The sequence below is a fragment of the Lagenorhynchus albirostris genome, chromosome 3 (assembly GCF_949774975.1).
Source record: "Lagenorhynchus albirostris chromosome 3, mLagAlb1.1, whole genome shotgun sequence".
Taxonomy (NCBI): Eukaryota; Metazoa; Chordata; class Mammalia; order Artiodactyla; family Delphinidae; genus Lagenorhynchus; species Lagenorhynchus albirostris.
Genome location: NC_083097.1, coordinates 145716916 through 145732917, shown reverse-complemented (window position 1 = coordinate 145732917; position 16002 = coordinate 145716916). Strand labels below are relative to the sequence as shown.

Here is a 16002-nt window from a genome sequence, read left to right as displayed (position 1 = left end):
TATTTTGAATCTTTCAGGACTTTCTGTCTGTGTCAGATATTATCGACTACTTCAGGAAAATGCCACTTCTGCTCATTGATGGGAAGAACCGAGGTTCCAGATACCAGTGCACATTAACGTATTCTGCAGGTTATCCCTAGCAAGTTAGCCAAGCAAATGAACCTTCCTCCTGCCTCTGTCCCAGCCTGGGAAGATCAATCAACCTTGGTGAACCGTCAAACACTCAGGGATGATTTGAACCCCTCAACACGAACACAAAGGTTTTGTCCTTTCCCTTAAGAAAGTGTTTGAAATGAAGACTGTCAAAGATCCCATAATTTATTCTTCAATATTTGCAAAGTGCATGAGTAATAATGTTCACACTTGAAGTCTAGTAGTGCACTGTAATAATTCATTTTAAAAAGATGTGTATTTGAACACCCATTTCCACGTACAGTGGTTTACATACCTACAGAAACAATTTGGGGTAAGTTTCGAAACACTGAAATGGTACTAGTTTTTGGTAACACGTAAAACTGATTTTTTAAATAGCCAATCCTTTACCATTCAAAGCAATCATCAGTTTTATATGTATAATTTGAAAATTACTAAAATTTAATTTCTCAAGAGCAATAATTGAAGAGGCTTCAAAAGTGTTTCATACTTATTTGGTGTTTTTGCTGGGGGGATTTTTGTATACTTTTTTAATGAAGAAGATAAATGCAGTTGGGATAACTTCCGGGAATTAAAATTAATTTGCCTTTTGCTTCACTTTTCGGTTCCTAAAACAACTTTGTTGACTTTATTTCATTCACAGTATTATTTTTCTGTTTTAAAGCAAATTTAAGCGACAAATACCAAAAGAAAACATTTTAAATTTAGAGATGAGGCTTTGGCGTCATATACACCTGGATTTAATTTCATCACAACCGACACCCACACCCTACCTCCTCCACCCCTACCCAACTCCAAAAGCATCATCAAGTGATGTAGATTTTTACCAAAGTCTTCCTGGGAAGATGAAAAAGCCATGTATATATACATGGAAAAATTTGATCAGACTTTCCAATTAGATACTTTTTTTCTATTTTTATCCCCCTGACAACTGTCATAAAGCCCTCTCTTCACCCTTCCCCAAAAGGCTTTATAAATTCTTCAAAGCAATTCACTTCTTTCCTTCAACCTACATATCTCATTTAACAAAAAGTAGTAGGCATTTCACAAAATGAAAACCTCGCATTTAGTTAAGTTTTCCCCTTTGAGGCCTTTGTTGTTATTCCAAAACTTTTTAAAAAAATAATTAATTTATTTACTTATTTTTGGCTGCGTTGGGTCTTAGTTGCTGCGCGCGGGCTTCCTCTAGTTGCGGTGAGTGGGGGCTTCTCTTTGTTGCGGTGTGCGGGCTTCTCATTGCAGTGGCTTTGCTTGTTGTGAAGCATGGGCTCTAGGCATGCGGGCTTCAGTAGTTGTGTCACACAGGCTTCAGTAGTTGTGGCATGTGGGCTCAGTAGTTGTGGCCCGCAGGCTCTAGAGCACAGGCTCAGTAGTTATGGCGCACTGGCTTAGTTGCTCCGCGGCATGTGGGATCTTCCCAGACCAGGGCTTGAACCCGTGTCCTCTGCGTTGGCAGGTGGATTCTTAACCAGTGCGCCACCAGGGAAGTCCCCAAAACTTTTATTAACAAAAATATTTGGCTTCTCTGTTTAACCTAGGAGTTTTCTGAGTCACAAAGAATATCTTGCATCTTCACTTTCATGAGCTAATAGAAAGACCACTGGCACGATTTGCTAAGATAATGAGCATGTGGAGACTTAATCAATGATGATAAAAAGGATGCTTCACAAAACTTCATCCTTAGAAACTGGAAATTCTCAAATTAGGGTCCAGAACTCAGGAATTCTAGAGCTGAAAATCTTGCATTCATTTACCTGTTTATTCAATAGGATATTCAACAAGCGTTTATGTCATGCCTATTCTGTGCACTGAGCTAGGTGCTGGGTAACGAGGATAGAAAACGCTACAAGTTCTGCTGACCTTGTGTCTTGCTTCATGGTATTCTATACTTTATGTTCAAAATTATCTAAAATGAAGGACATGGTAGAATTCAAAGCAACTATATAGTAGTGAATTATGTTTACAAGGTAAACGCTTATTATTTTAAGTTTTCGTTGGTGGAAAGGGACAGAAATTAGGAAGTTTTAGAATAAAGGTATCCTAAAACTAAAGCCTATTCCACTTCAGTGACTGAAATGAGTGGTATCTGATGTTTTTATGACTAGCATTGTTTCTCCCCTTCTTCAGGCCATGGCAACTCTGTTCTTTTGGTGGGGTCTCTCCTTTGCTACAGACCCTGGCATATGATACGAGCCTCACCAAACACAGTTGCTCAGGACCCATCTTAATCAAAGCTGGGCCAATCAGGATCTTTCTCTGGAATGTTAAACACTGAGACAGAGAAGATCTCTTTCCTCTGGGATCCCCAAAAGATACTGCTGTACACCTGGAGTTGTCTACCATACCTCTACCCCCTTCTACCTGGCATATGGAGGAAATCAGCTTTTAATAGGAGAGGATGAGGCCAAGTACAGAAACAGAACCAGGATAGAGACATCTGATGAATTAGTGGAGGCCCTGAAATCTATCCCAACCATGGACTTCCAAGTCACATGACCCAATAAATGCTTCAGTTAGCTTGAGTTGCTTTTGGCACTTGCTACCAGGAGAGATCTGATTAATATAAAGTCATACCATACATTTAGAATTTAGTAACTCTCTTTCAACCTAAGCCAAATTCAGGCATAGGGTAAAGGATAAGCAGTGCCTCATGGCCAATTTCCTATGTCATACTCTTGCCATTAATGAAATAAATTAGCCATTCCTTGAAACATTAAAACAAGAAAATAACAGCCTTCAAGAGCATGAAATGATTCTTTACAACTCAACATATTTTTATTTTGTTTTTTATTATATTAAATATATTAGTAAACTCAATTCTCCTAGGTATGTGTTAATTCAACAATAAAAAGTTATAAATTCACAACAAATAAATAAAATATCAGATTAAAAAACTGTTAGAAGCAAGAGATACATCTGACATTTTAGACTCTTCAAAGAGGGGGTTGTTTCTTTCTGTTTCCTTTAAATCATCCGTCTTCACAGGATGACTAAAACATAGGGTAAGGTCACAAAGCAGTAACTGGGAGAGCTCTGTGTAAAACAAAATAATAGAAGACATTATATTGTAGCACATATGTCATGGGCAACTATTATTACTTTAAGGAGCTTTTTCCTAATTCTTAATTTAGCTTTCTTTTAAGTGATTATTGCTCAAACCGCAATTTAGATGTGCCCAATTTTGACTTAGAGTCAAATTTATATACTACAAAATAAGCATGATATAGAAACTTACTAGAAGGGCTCTTTAGCTCAAATTGTCAGTTATCTTAACTAAATTGCAATTTGATTTATGCAAATTTATGTATTTTTAAAATTACTATTTTTATCTGTTATACATGCACATAGTATAAAGAATCAAATAAGGCATGTTGCAAAAAATAGCAGCTCCTATTCTCCCAGAGGCAACCACTTTTAACTTTTTTGGAGCCCATTTTGTTTTTGTCGCTTTTGTGGTTCTCTTCTGTGTTTTTTTGTTTGTTTGTTTGTTTGTTTTGGGAGGGGTGGTATTTAACCTCCATATCTCTAAATGGCATGCATATTTCTTTTTCAATTTTAGGTATTATCTATTTGCTTCTGATCACAGAAGATTAAGATATAGCTCTTTTCACTTATACCCATTCCCCCACTGTACTTGAGGGACAATTTTTCTTAGCTCAATATTTAATGTTTAAATTTTTCTTGATTATATAATCTTTACAGCTGAGTCTTACATGTTTCCCTTCCTGCAAGCTACCACTTAACCACAGTTAATAATTGTTTCCTTTTTTCATTGCTTAATTATCAAATTTCTGCAGTTGGGTAAATCTCCTCTCAGTATAGTCAAGTGCCTTGACTATTCTATTGTTGAAAGCCTCTCCTCTCCTAGAGCTGTCTGATCAGCTCTAGTCTGGACTGACAGCTCTCTAGGACTGCTGTACAGCTCACATCTTGGGAACTCCCTTCACCATTATCCTAGGGTCTCCTTTCACCCCTCCCTTATGTGGAATATCTTTTTTCCAGAATCTCAGGTCTCTCTTTTTTTGGTCTACTCCTTTGTTTGGTGGAATGCAACCTAGGTAACTTCCTGAGGTGGGGAAATTTATGTCTGAGAATTTCTCTCTCTACACCAGTGCTTAATTGACTGGCTACAGAAATCTAGGTTGGACATCATGTTTCTTCAGATTTCCAAAGGCATTGCTGCATTTTCTTTTAGCTTCCAGTGTTTCTATGGAGAAATTTCATACAATTCTAATTCTTAATCATTGTTTCTCTTTAGAAGATTTAAGAATCTTTTTTTCTTCCAGTGTTCTGAAATTTTGTACTATTGTTTTTTTAGTATGGGTCTATTTTCAATCTACTGTGATGGGCTCTTTCACTGTAAAAAATCATATCCTTCAGCTCTGGAAATTTTTCTCGGATTATTTCTTTAATGACTTCCTCCCCATCCATTGTCTATGTTCTTTCTTTCTAGAAATCCTATTTATTGGATGTTGGACTTCCTTGTCTGTGTTTTTGCTCTACACTCGAATTTTCTTCATTTTATCTTTAAACCCTTCTCCAGAGTTTATTTCTATGCCACACTTTTAACTTTGTTCTCTAAATATTTTTTATAGTATCCTATTCCTTTTTCATGAACATAGCATCTTCTCCTACTTCTCTGTGGATATTAATGTAGTTTCTTGGAGTTTAATCTGTTTCTTCCCCGTTGATTGAATCTATTTATTGGTTTTGTCTCTGCTTTTCCTTCCATTAGATGCTTTCCTCAAATATCTGTTTTCCATACTTGTCTGCTCGTATTTAAGACTATGGTACTAAAAAGACAATTGGAAGTTCTTTGCCCATGGTGGTCTATATTGTGGGGTGATCTGGTTGGGTGTTTTGTTGGAGGAACCTCTGCTATCAGTATCTTTAGGTCTTTTCTCTTAGGCTGGTCTGATTCCTGAAAGAAAAATCTGCTTGAGGGTATAAATCTGGCTGCCAATGTCTTGTAGCCAAGTGGGTTTCCCCACTGTGGGTCTTGTAACTCAATATGTAAACTTTGTCTTAAGACCCTTGTTTTTAGTACTACTCTTTCCCTCAACTTGTAGGACTTTAAATTTAAATCTCAGGTCTACCAGTGACTAGTTGTGTAACTCTGGGAAAGTTAGTTAAACTCTCTATATCTGTTTCTGTATCTGTAAATGCCAATGGTATTATTTCCTACCTCATAAGGTTGTTATGACGATTGAGTCCATTTATGTAGAGCTCTTAGAAGAGTATCTGGATTATGGTAAACGCTATAAGTGTTAGCTATTGATATTATTACTTTTGGGAGAAAGTGGGGATAACAGTGTTCGTTTAATCTTCCCTGTTTACCAGAAGTCTACCTTCCTAGTCTAGCTCTACAAGTCTTGTATCTTCATGGCCTGCCCTACCCCACAACTTTTCAGAAACACATTGATCATATTTATTTTATTTTACTTCATGAAAGAATAATTCCCAAACCAGAACAGTTAGATAATAAAGTTTGAGAAGAATCTAAAGCTTCTGTAATTGTTTTACATGAGTGCAAGCATCCGGAACCAATTATTCATTTAATCGATGTTTTTCAAGAGCCTATTATATAAAGGCACTGTGTTAAGTGCTAGGAATACCCTTAAGGAGCTTACAGATGAGCAGGGATAAGAAAAGTAAGTAGACATTCAATTACAATACAGTGATAGCTAATATGAAAAGGTAGAAGAGATGATATACTGGCTTAAAAAAAAGTTTTCCACTGTAAGCAACCTTGACTAATAAGTAGTTAACCTGGTGCGGTGGAGGTAGGGGTGCAACAGTAGGCATTGCAGGAGGAGGTGTTAAGGCACAGGCACAAAAAAGAGCAAACGTGTAGATATGCAGATAGTTCAATGTGACTGGAACACAGAACGTGCAGGGAATAAAGAATGAGGTAACAGACTGGAGAGGTAGGCAGGGCCTGATCTCAAGGTCTTACAGTCCATTCTAGGAGGTCTGGACTTTATCCTGAGGACAATGGTGAGCCAACGAGCATTTTCAGCAGATTTACATTTTAGAAACCTAATCCTTGCCGTAGTGTTTAGATTGGTTTTGAGAGATGATGAATTAAGCAGAGCTAACCCGATTCCTTTATATCAGACTCCTCACAGCCTCTCTTAATATGTACTGTGAATTTGTGAGAGAATTATATAGCATAAAGCCCTTCCCAAACTTATCTGATCATCAGTTGATGGACTCCGTTTTTATTGCACACCATCTACTAACATCTTCTGAGACAGCAGTGTTCCCAGATCAAAGTCTGGGAAATGCTTGGGAGAACACATAGGAAAAGCATAACAGGCACTCACTATTCGGTGCCTAAGTTACAGCCACTCCCCTCTTCTTCCTGGGGGCACAACTTGATTGCACTCGAGGTGATTCTTTCTCCAGCACCAGCAGTAAGTCCTGACTGGTCCAAATTGGTCTGTTCCCCTTGGTGGTGGCTGCTGTAGGATACACATGTGGCACAAATCTGGCCAATGAAAGGAAAGGGGAAATGCGCCGGAGGGATCTGGAGAAAGGCTTATATAAGAGACACAGGCAGGGCTTCCCTGGTGGCGCAGAGGTTGAGAGTCCACCTGCCGATGCAGGGGACACAGGTTCGTGCCCCGGTCCAGGAGGATTCCACATGCCGCGGAGCGGCTGGGCCCGTGAGCCATGGCCGCTGAGCCTGCGCGTCCGGAGCCTGTGCTCCGCAACGGGAGAGGCCACAACAGGGAGAGGCCCGCGTACCGCAAAAAAAAAAAAAAGAGACAGTGTCTGTATACGGTCATGTCTGCAGGTAATGACCATGAGAAGTGACAAAGAGAGTGAACATAACAGAGCAGAAATATGGAAAGAACCTAGTACCTGATGAAGTCTTTAAAACTCTGAGTTAGCTTTAGGGCTGCCCAACCTTGGAATCTTCTTATTATCTTCCATATTGTATAAGCCATGTTAAATTGGTATTTTGTTACTTGTAGGAAGGTCTCATAACTGACACAGAGACTGTCTTCAAATACCAAAGGTTTTCATAAGAATAACCACTACATATTCAGTGGTTTTCATGGTTAGAAATAGGACCAATGGATGAAAGAAATAGGGAAAAAGATTTCAGCTAGTCCATGAAGAGGAATTGTCTAAGATGGAATAGATTGACTGGTGATATAGAGATTTTCCCAACATAGGAAATGTTTGGTCAAGAATAGGTGAAATATTCAATCATGGAAATTTTACATGCCTGGGATAAAATTACAGAATATGTCTCTAAGGTGAGTGACTAAACATCATAACCTATAAGATCTAATCCTACTAGAACCATTAATTCACACAATCAAGCAAACTTACAAGTTTTGACTTGGAGGGAACTTTAGGGGCTTAGTAATGATTAAGGGATTCAGGGATGAAAATTCAAGTCTGCTAACGTCCAGGTCAATGCTCAAACATAATGCATCTTCAGAGATCTAGTTCATATTACAGTGTAAGCATTTCTTAAGAAATAGAAAAATCCTAATTAGTTGGCAAAATTCAGTTTTGCCCCAGCAGAAGCACAAATTGACTCTACTATTTATTTTATAACAATGACATGCAAACATTTTAATTCATGTTTAATTTAATCCATACTTACCTTTCATTTTCTTCAACTCCAAAGAAATTATGTTAATATTTTTAATTATGGCTTCCACATTTAGCTTATGGTTGGTAACATTATTGTCAGACATCTGATTTTAAAAGAGAAACGAAAGCAATGTATAAATCAGGAGTATTTGTGTATACTTTAAAAATACTTAAATTTTCAGCATTTCTGAAAGGAAAAATCTGTTATTTCAGAACTAAAATATTTGTGAAATTATAGTCTCTTTAGAGAGACTATAATGGCTAGAATTCTAACATACGAAAGAATCAACTTAATATTTTTCCAACTGAAAACACCTGTAACTGGAATTCTTAGGATGAGGTGTCTTCTTTAATCAAACCATATCCACAAGATGGGGCCCTTACAATGGAAATGCAGATGTCCCCGTTTCAGAAAGCCTCAGCACTTATAAACTACCTTACCATTTAGCAATCTCATATAAGATCGTCTCTAATTTTGTTTATGTAAGTCAGCATCTTTTTCTAGCTTATGCTTGAATGACAGGGTCCGTACATGGTTTCTTTAAGTACATAGTAAAGCTTAAAATAAGATTTGATTATAATTCCTTGACTACAAAGATGGCAACATGGCCACTTCTATTTTAGCTTTGGGATTTAGGGCAACACACATTTTAATTTAGCTGAAATGTGTAAATCAACGTGTTACTATGTTATATATAAAGTACATATATTTAGCCAATTGTGTCAGATATAAATATAGAGAGATGTTTCTAGGTGATTCACTAGAAACTAACCTTAGCCATTCAAATATCTCGAAATAACTTGAATACACCACAATTAGTGCACACAGCTCCAGAAGGTGGGCAGTTACGCGTGAGGCTGCTTGTCCAAAAATTGAAAACAAACTAACCTTGAAATCAATTCCTTGCCTCTGCCTTTTCCTGAGTCAGGGGTATTTATCCTATTTCACTCACTTCAGAGCCACTGTAAAGGAAATACATTTTTTTCATCTCCAGACAATGAAAAAACTACACTTCGCATCCACCTACGAGCCCCTAGGCACTGAAAATGGAATGGCAGCTATCTTATTTGGGTAAAGACCCAGGTTTGAGGAGAAAGGAAAGATGATAAAAAAAATAAAGGAGGTAGGGTGGGGATTAAAGAACCTTAAAGATATGAAGGTAAAAATAAAATACAAGTAAAAACCAAGAGGTAAGTAGAAACTAACTGGATGGAGAAATGCCCAAGAAAGTTGGCCCTCTCCACTCTGGGGTCAGGTTATCCAGGGCCCTCAGGTGCCCGTAGGTGGGGTGGGGTCAGAGGCCAGAGTGGCAAGGGGACCCTAGTGGACCAGAGCGAGGCCAGAGCTGGTCAAGCCTTCCCCAGGGAGCTCGGTCAGGATATCACTCAGAGAAAGGAGAGGCTGGTCAAACAGTGCTTCCCCAGGAGGTGGGAAGTTGAGACCGGGCTCGGGGGGCCAAGGGAATAGGGGGTCGGAGGCCACGATACCACACTGAAGGCAGGAACGCAGCTTAGGCACTAACCCGGGGCCAGAGGCCAGGAGGCCAGGCCCTCCCCCTGAGGAGCGATTATTATCCCTTAAGTTTTCCTTCTAAAGGCCAAGTCCTCCTCCTCGGCGTGACACGCGTGAGGAGCCCCACGCCTTAGGGGGCCACAGGCTGGGGCCTGAAGATGGAGCCGGAGGCGACTTCGAAGTTTCCGCAGTGCTCCGGCTCCCAAACCTATTCAGGACAACGCGAAACGTGCTCAGCAGCCTTGACCACCGGCCCTCCCTGGAGGCGCCCAGACAACCGCTCCTTCTCGACCCAACAGATGACGATGGCTTTGAGGAAACCGGGCTCTTAGCCACGGGCTAGGAGACCTGGCGACCCGCCCCGCTTGGCGGCTGAAGATGGAACCTGAGGCAGCCTGGACATGTCAACGGTCTTCACCTCCAGCCCACACACCAAAACTGGATTAAGATTATTTAAAATCTGGTAACCCTGGGCAGCCCACAACACTGACCCCGTCGGTACCCACCGCGCCAGCCGTCACCAAAGTTCTAGCTGCTAAGTGGGGAGACCCGGCAGTGGAAATGAGACTGGGCTTCCTGATTGGCCAGTTTCTCTGCCTGATGCATCCTGGGAGTTGTAGTCCCTGGCTAGGCCCCTGCAGAGAAGGTTCTGGATGCCAAGGAGGATGTGACTAGCACTACTGCATGGGCAGAGAGGGAAGGTTGAAAGGCATTTTGCCGCCTATGTGCCAGGCACCTGGCTAGGTGCTTTGCAGCCCTTGTTTGTGTTTAATTTTCACAGAATAGGATTGTGGTTAAGGTCAGACTCTGGACTGAAACTGCTTGGGCTTGAATTCTACTCCGTTGCTGGTTTAGCTGTAGATGTCCTCAGCTATCTTATGAGGGTAATAATAGCTGCTTTCTGTCTTCTTTTGAAGGTTAAGTGAGATAATGCATCACATTGGGCTTGGTAGATGATGTGCCCCATAAATGTTAGCTATTATCATTCCTATAAATCTGTACAGATGAGCTGAGAGGTGTACACTGGTCTCTTGCCAAGTAGAGAAGTTGGGATTCAAGCCATCTCTGCTGGATTCCAAGAGGAATCGCTGTCTCGACACCCTCGGGAATTGCCTTAGGCTTGATGCACTCCAGCATCAGGTTCTATACAAGTCTGCCTTCACTAAGTCTCCCTTATAACACTCATCAGCCTCTTCAACCAGTCCCTTCCCAACAACCTTCAACACATAGTCTGTTTTTATTTTATATCCAATTATCTTCAGTTTAACACTAGAGTTTGTCTGATGCAGAGTTAGATAAATGAACAGCGGCATAGAAGGACTGAACTTCAGTCCTAAGGATAGCTAGCTATGTGATCTTGGAAAAGAGTAACTTCTTTTCTCTGAATCTCATTTTACTCCCCCGTTTCCTTATGAGAGAGACGGGCCTGATCAGTGTTTTCTAAATTTTGCTCATTATTGGGCCACTGTTATGATTGGTTGCCCTTGCTGTGTACCACCTACATTATTACCTTAATGCTTTAAATTTACTTCCCTTTAACATTTAAATCTACTTAAAATTTTTTATATCATCAATGTGAATGAAATAAAATTTAAGCAGAAGGGAATGGGAAAAATAAAGACAATGAAAATAAAACATTTTTAATCATTTAGATATTTCTTGCTTCTCAATGGCTGTGATCCTGAAGCCTGAAATTCTTTGTTAAAATGGGTTATTAAGTATTAGAGAAATGTTAAAGATAGTCTAGTACAAACTGAGACTTTCTTCTTGATGTAGTCAGAAGAATTGAAAGAGTTGGATGGGGAATAACTCTAACAGTGTGACTACACATTGTTTAATGCCTCTGTACCATATAAAACATCACTCATATCCTTAGTGAGATATGCCCCACACGTTGGTGAATGTAGGATTAGCTGCTGTCCAATACACCATCCCTGTGTAAGATTTCTTTATGCTTGTGGAATCTAAAAAAAGAAAGCAAACAAATGTATAAAACAAAACAGAAAGAGACTCACAGAAACAGAGAACAAATTAGTGGTTACCAGGGGGGAAAGGGGAGGAGGGGTGGTGTAAGATAGGGGTAGGGGATTAAGAGATACAAACTACTATGCATAAAGTAAATAAGCAACAAGAATACAGCACAGAGAAATATAGCCATTACTTTGTAATAACTTATTAATTGGAGTACAATCTATAACAAATCTGAATCACTACGTTGTACACCTGAAACTAATATAATATTGTAAATCAACTATACTTCAATTTAAAAAAAAGACTTCTTCATACTCAACGGACTTCAAAACTCACCTCAATCCTGGAAAGAGTCTTCCAGAATTAACCCTACCCAACTCTGCAATTTCCAACTAGTCTCTCTGCCAATGCTTCCTTCACTCACTATTTTAACTGTAGACACTTGCAAGCGTCAGAGTCTTGCATTTTCTTTTTTTCTGATTTGTGTACTGAGCGTTTTTTAATCTATTTCTCCAAGTGCTGAGTAGGGGGGGGACAAAAAGAGGCACAGAAGTCCAGGGAATCAACATTCTTTCAGCATTCACTATATTATACATTAAGTTAGAAGTGTTCATCTTCTGACAACTCTCTGAGGTAGCTGTTATCACCCTCATTGTATGGAAAGTGAAGCTTGAGCTCAGAGAGCTTAGTGCCTGCTCAGGGGCCACAAGAACCAGATTCAGTTCCAAGCACAGACCCTGTCTGTGAGACTCCAGAACCTTCTGTGCTTTTCATTGTACCAAGTTGTCTGCCAGTCCAGGACACCATCTTTTGAAACATGATGGAAACAAGTACACCATGGCTTTGAAATGATTTGAGCTTCACAGACTATTGAATTGGAACACACACACACTAATATACAAAGGAGCATATAAATATGTGACCAACATAGGGTGAGCAACATTTATTCTCTGAATTAAGGATATCATTAACAAAACAAAAATAACTGCCACTACTGTTTTATACGAGCAGAGATAATTTAACATCAAAAAGGAAGGAAGAAAGAAAAGGAAGGAAGACAGAAAAAGAAGGAAGATCATAATAATTTTGGAATAGGACTACCTTAACAAAAATCTTACTGGATGTGTCTCTTTGCCTCTCCTTCACTGATGCAGACTAGTGAAAACTTCACCTCAGATCTGCATGATCCTGGATGTGTGTTTGGAAACTCCCCATAGATAACAGCAGGAGAAGAGAAGGTGTTTAAGAGAAGTAGGGTGAAAAAGGTAGGTGGGCTAAGATAGCATTGAGGCGGAGAATTCTGAAAATCAAGTGACGATGGGGGCTGGGGCTGAGTAGGATGTGGTGTCTCTGGGGCCCCATTGTCCCCAAAACACTGAATCCATTCACCCGCAGGGTCCAGCAAGTGTTTGCAGGACCTGCTTCAGCTCAAATACCTGTGGACTAAGATTCTGTTCACAGGATTTTTGATTAAATCTAAAGACCTTCTACCCATCCATAGTTCTGATCACTTCTTATGAGTACGTTCAAACTACTGTACTTGGGAAAGAGTCATTAATGAACCTTTAAAAAAAAAAAGAATTAACTTTGTGTTTCTTCTAAGTTAATGTTATAAGAAGGAAAAAGAGATCTGAAGTCAGAAAAAGATAGATTGTAATAATGTATTTTCCTCCATAAAAATGTCTTAGAACAATGATGACTACTTATTGTAGTGCTTTCCCTCCTCAAGTTACTATAGATTCCGTCTTTTTTCCCCTAAGAACATAAAACTTTAAAAGCATGATTTGCTAATTAAGGCTTGAGACTGTTATAGATGAGGCCCTAAAAAAATCTATCTTCCTACCAAATGTAAAATAGACAGCTAGTGGGAAGCAGCCGCATAGCACAGGGAGATCAGCTCGGTGCTTTGTGACCACCTAGAGGGGTGGGATAGGGAGGGTGGGAGGGAGACACAAGGGGGAAGAGATATGGGAACATATGTATATGTATAGCTGATTCACTTTGTCATAAAGCAGAAACTAACACACCATTGTAAAGCAATTATACTCCAATAAAGATGTTTTAAAAAAATCTATCTTCCTTAATAAGTTTGCAAATACAACACTTTACTGAAACCCAACACTGGTTGCTGTTGTTGATTCTAATGTTAATCAAATAAAGGAGATTAAAAAGCTGGTAAATTCTCCCATAAAGAAAAACGCTGTTAGAGAACAACAAGGTGATTAAGCATTTTATGGAGCTGAGTGTGAGGGCCTCAGTTAGTTTTATTACAAATTCTTGACATAAAGTCTTCATTTCCAGGAAAACAAATTGAGTAAATTATCTCACATCTTCCCCTTGTTCTCAGAGTTCCCATTCCCATCCTCCCACAGCTCATCGTAAATTACAAGTGCTGGTCTCTGTGCCTAGGGCTGGCTTCCCGCTGGAGCATCAACTCCCTTCTGAATATTGCTTTGTGCAGCTCCTGTGTACACAGATTTGGGAGGTAATTAGCATGTGCTTGGATCATTCCCTGAGGAACATGACCTGTGTCCTCGCTCATTAGAACAGCCAATGGATTGGGAGATTGGGATTGACATATATACACTAATATTATAAAATAGATAACTAATAAGAGCCTGGGGTATAAAAAATAAATAAAATAAAATTCAAAAATTAAAAAAAAGAATAGCCAATGCTTTCGCCATAGCCAATCACATAAAGGAAGGAAGACAGTGCATGGCTTCTGCCTCTGGTCTGAAGTGGAAGTTGGATTAGCTGCCTTCTGTCTTCCATAGCAGCTGAGATTACATTTTGGACCGAGTCATTTTCTTTTTCTCTGAAACACTTCTGAACTTTAGAAAGAGGTTATTAACAGAAATCCACATGGATCACTGCATTAACTAAAATATTTTGATTTCTAATTAAGAAATTACTTTATGTAAAAATCCTGCCATTTGTGACAGCAGGAATGGACCTTGAGGATATTATGCTAAGTGAAATGAGCATAATTCACCTTTCAGACAGAGAAAGATGAATACCATATGTTATCACTTATATGTGGAACCTAAAAACACTGAACTCACAGAAACAGAATGTAGAATGGTGGCTACCAGAGGCTGAGTGGTGGGGAAAATGGGAAAATTTGGTCAAGCGGTACAAATTTTAAGTTATAAGATGAATAAGTTCCAAGGATGTAATGTACAGCATGGCACTCCAGTTAACAACACTGTATTGTATACTTGAAAGTTGCTAAGAGAGTAGAGCTTTACTGTTCTCCCCATCACAGCCACAACATGGTAATTGTGTGAACTGAAGGGTGGGTGAACTAACCTTATTGTGGTAAACATTTCACAATATATCCATGTATCAAATCATCACACTGTACACTTTAAACTTATGTTATATGTCAGTTACATCTCAATAAAGCTGGGCAAAAGATAAAGTTCTGTGCCAACATTTCCCTCTGAAATAGGAAGCTACCCAAACAGAGTTGCCAATAAAATATGGGACATCCAGTTAAATCTGAATTGCAAGTAAGTGACAGATAATTTTGTTACTATAAATATGTCCTTACCATAAATATGTCCTGTTGCTATAAATATTGTACGGCACATAATTATATTAAAAATTTGTTTATCTCAGAATCAAATTTAACTGGGAATTCTGTACTTTTATTTGCTAAATCTGGCAATTCTATGCCCCAAACACTACAACCATGAAAAGAAAAGCAGTCTGAAGGTTTGTAGATTCAGTAGGTATGGAAGCCAAGAAAATATTGAGGTTTTCCAACTTGATGTCTCAAATAATAAAATGCAGACACTTACTGTTCCAGAATTTGTCTCCCTCCTTCCTTCAACATTCTTGTAACCCAAGAAAGAAGATGCGTCTTTGAGAAAGCAGATGGACAAAAGCCGACAGTATTCAACATGGTGCTGTTTTTGACAGTTGCTTGCTATGCCTGTTTGCCTGAAAACTCTTTGCACTTGGCTTTTCAGAAAATGCCTTCATCCAGCAAGGCATATTCACGACACAAGTTGGATTTATTTTCAGAGATCCATCAATCAGGGAAAACCTTCTCTGTCCCTAAATAAAATGTGTTTCTAATTCTATCATGTCAGCCCTCCATCTCCCAACAATACTTCCCATGTTTATTAAAGACATAGATCCTGATCAGGTGTTTCTGCCTCTGGGCATTGCCCCCACCTCACTCTCATCAGCCAGCCATGTAATGAAAAATGAGTGCCTTTATGAAAAAAAAAAAGTATTATGTTCATGAGGTCAATTACAATAGACTCTAAGTGTGCACTCACTTTTTTTAAATGAAAAAAATGTATATGTGCATGAAAACAAGTTTGGAAGAATAAACACCAAAATGTTAATGATTATCCCTGGGTAGTGAGATTTATGGGTGATTTCACTTTTTTGCATTTATTTATTTAGCCTAGCTGTAACTTTAGTCCCAACCCATCTTCTCTATGGTTTAAACTCTCCAGGGCATCTCTCACCATGTTAAAATATCAGTCACTTTGAGGCAGAGCTTCTCAGACTTTACAGTGTAGAAAAACTACTTAGGGAGCTAATGAAAATGCAGATTCCAAGGCTCTCCCCAATGACTCTGATTTAGTGAATCTAAGCTGGGGCTCCCTAAATCTGCATTTTAAATCCCTCCTCTTCCATTCTAACCTAGGGGAACTATGGACCATATTTTGAGGAATATTGACTTATGGCTTCATTGAGTATTTTCTACATAAATTAAATGTGTGACCATA

The 16002-nt window shown here is 39.1% G+C and overlaps 2 protein-coding genes across 2 annotated transcripts in view; one reads left to right on the top strand and one right to left on the bottom strand.

Annotated features, from left to right (window-relative positions):
• LCP2 (lymphocyte cytosolic protein 2) overlaps positions 1-703 on the top strand; it is a 44873-nt gene extending 44170 nt beyond the window's left edge. Inside the window, exon 20 of the mRNA XM_060146548.1 lies at positions 18-703. Coding sequence (XP_060002531.1) covers positions 18-140 — 123 coding nt within the window. The 3' untranslated portion in view covers positions 141-703. The remainder of the gene's footprint in view (positions 1-17) is intronic.
• A 2331-nt stretch (positions 704-3034) lies between these two features.
• C3H5orf58 (chromosome 3 C5orf58 homolog) lies at positions 3035-8549 on the bottom strand. The gene is made up of 3 exons (XM_060146547.1): positions 8541-8549; positions 7778-7871; positions 3035-3186 (listed from the first exon to the last, which is right to left on the bottom strand). Exons 1-3 carry the CDS (start codon positions 8547-8549, stop codon positions 3035-3037), a joined length of 255 nt encoding a protein of 84 aa, XP_060002530.1.
• Positions 8550-16002: the final 7453 nt, after the last annotated feature.

What these genes read in the sequence shown, in the direction of transcription:
- C3H5orf58 (XM_060146547.1), bottom strand. An exon ending in GGAGTTGAAGAAAATGAAAG is followed by an intron (nt 3,187 to 7,777) that starts GTAAGTATGGAT and finishes TGTTTTACACAG; the next exon opens with AGCTCTCCCAGTTACTGCTT.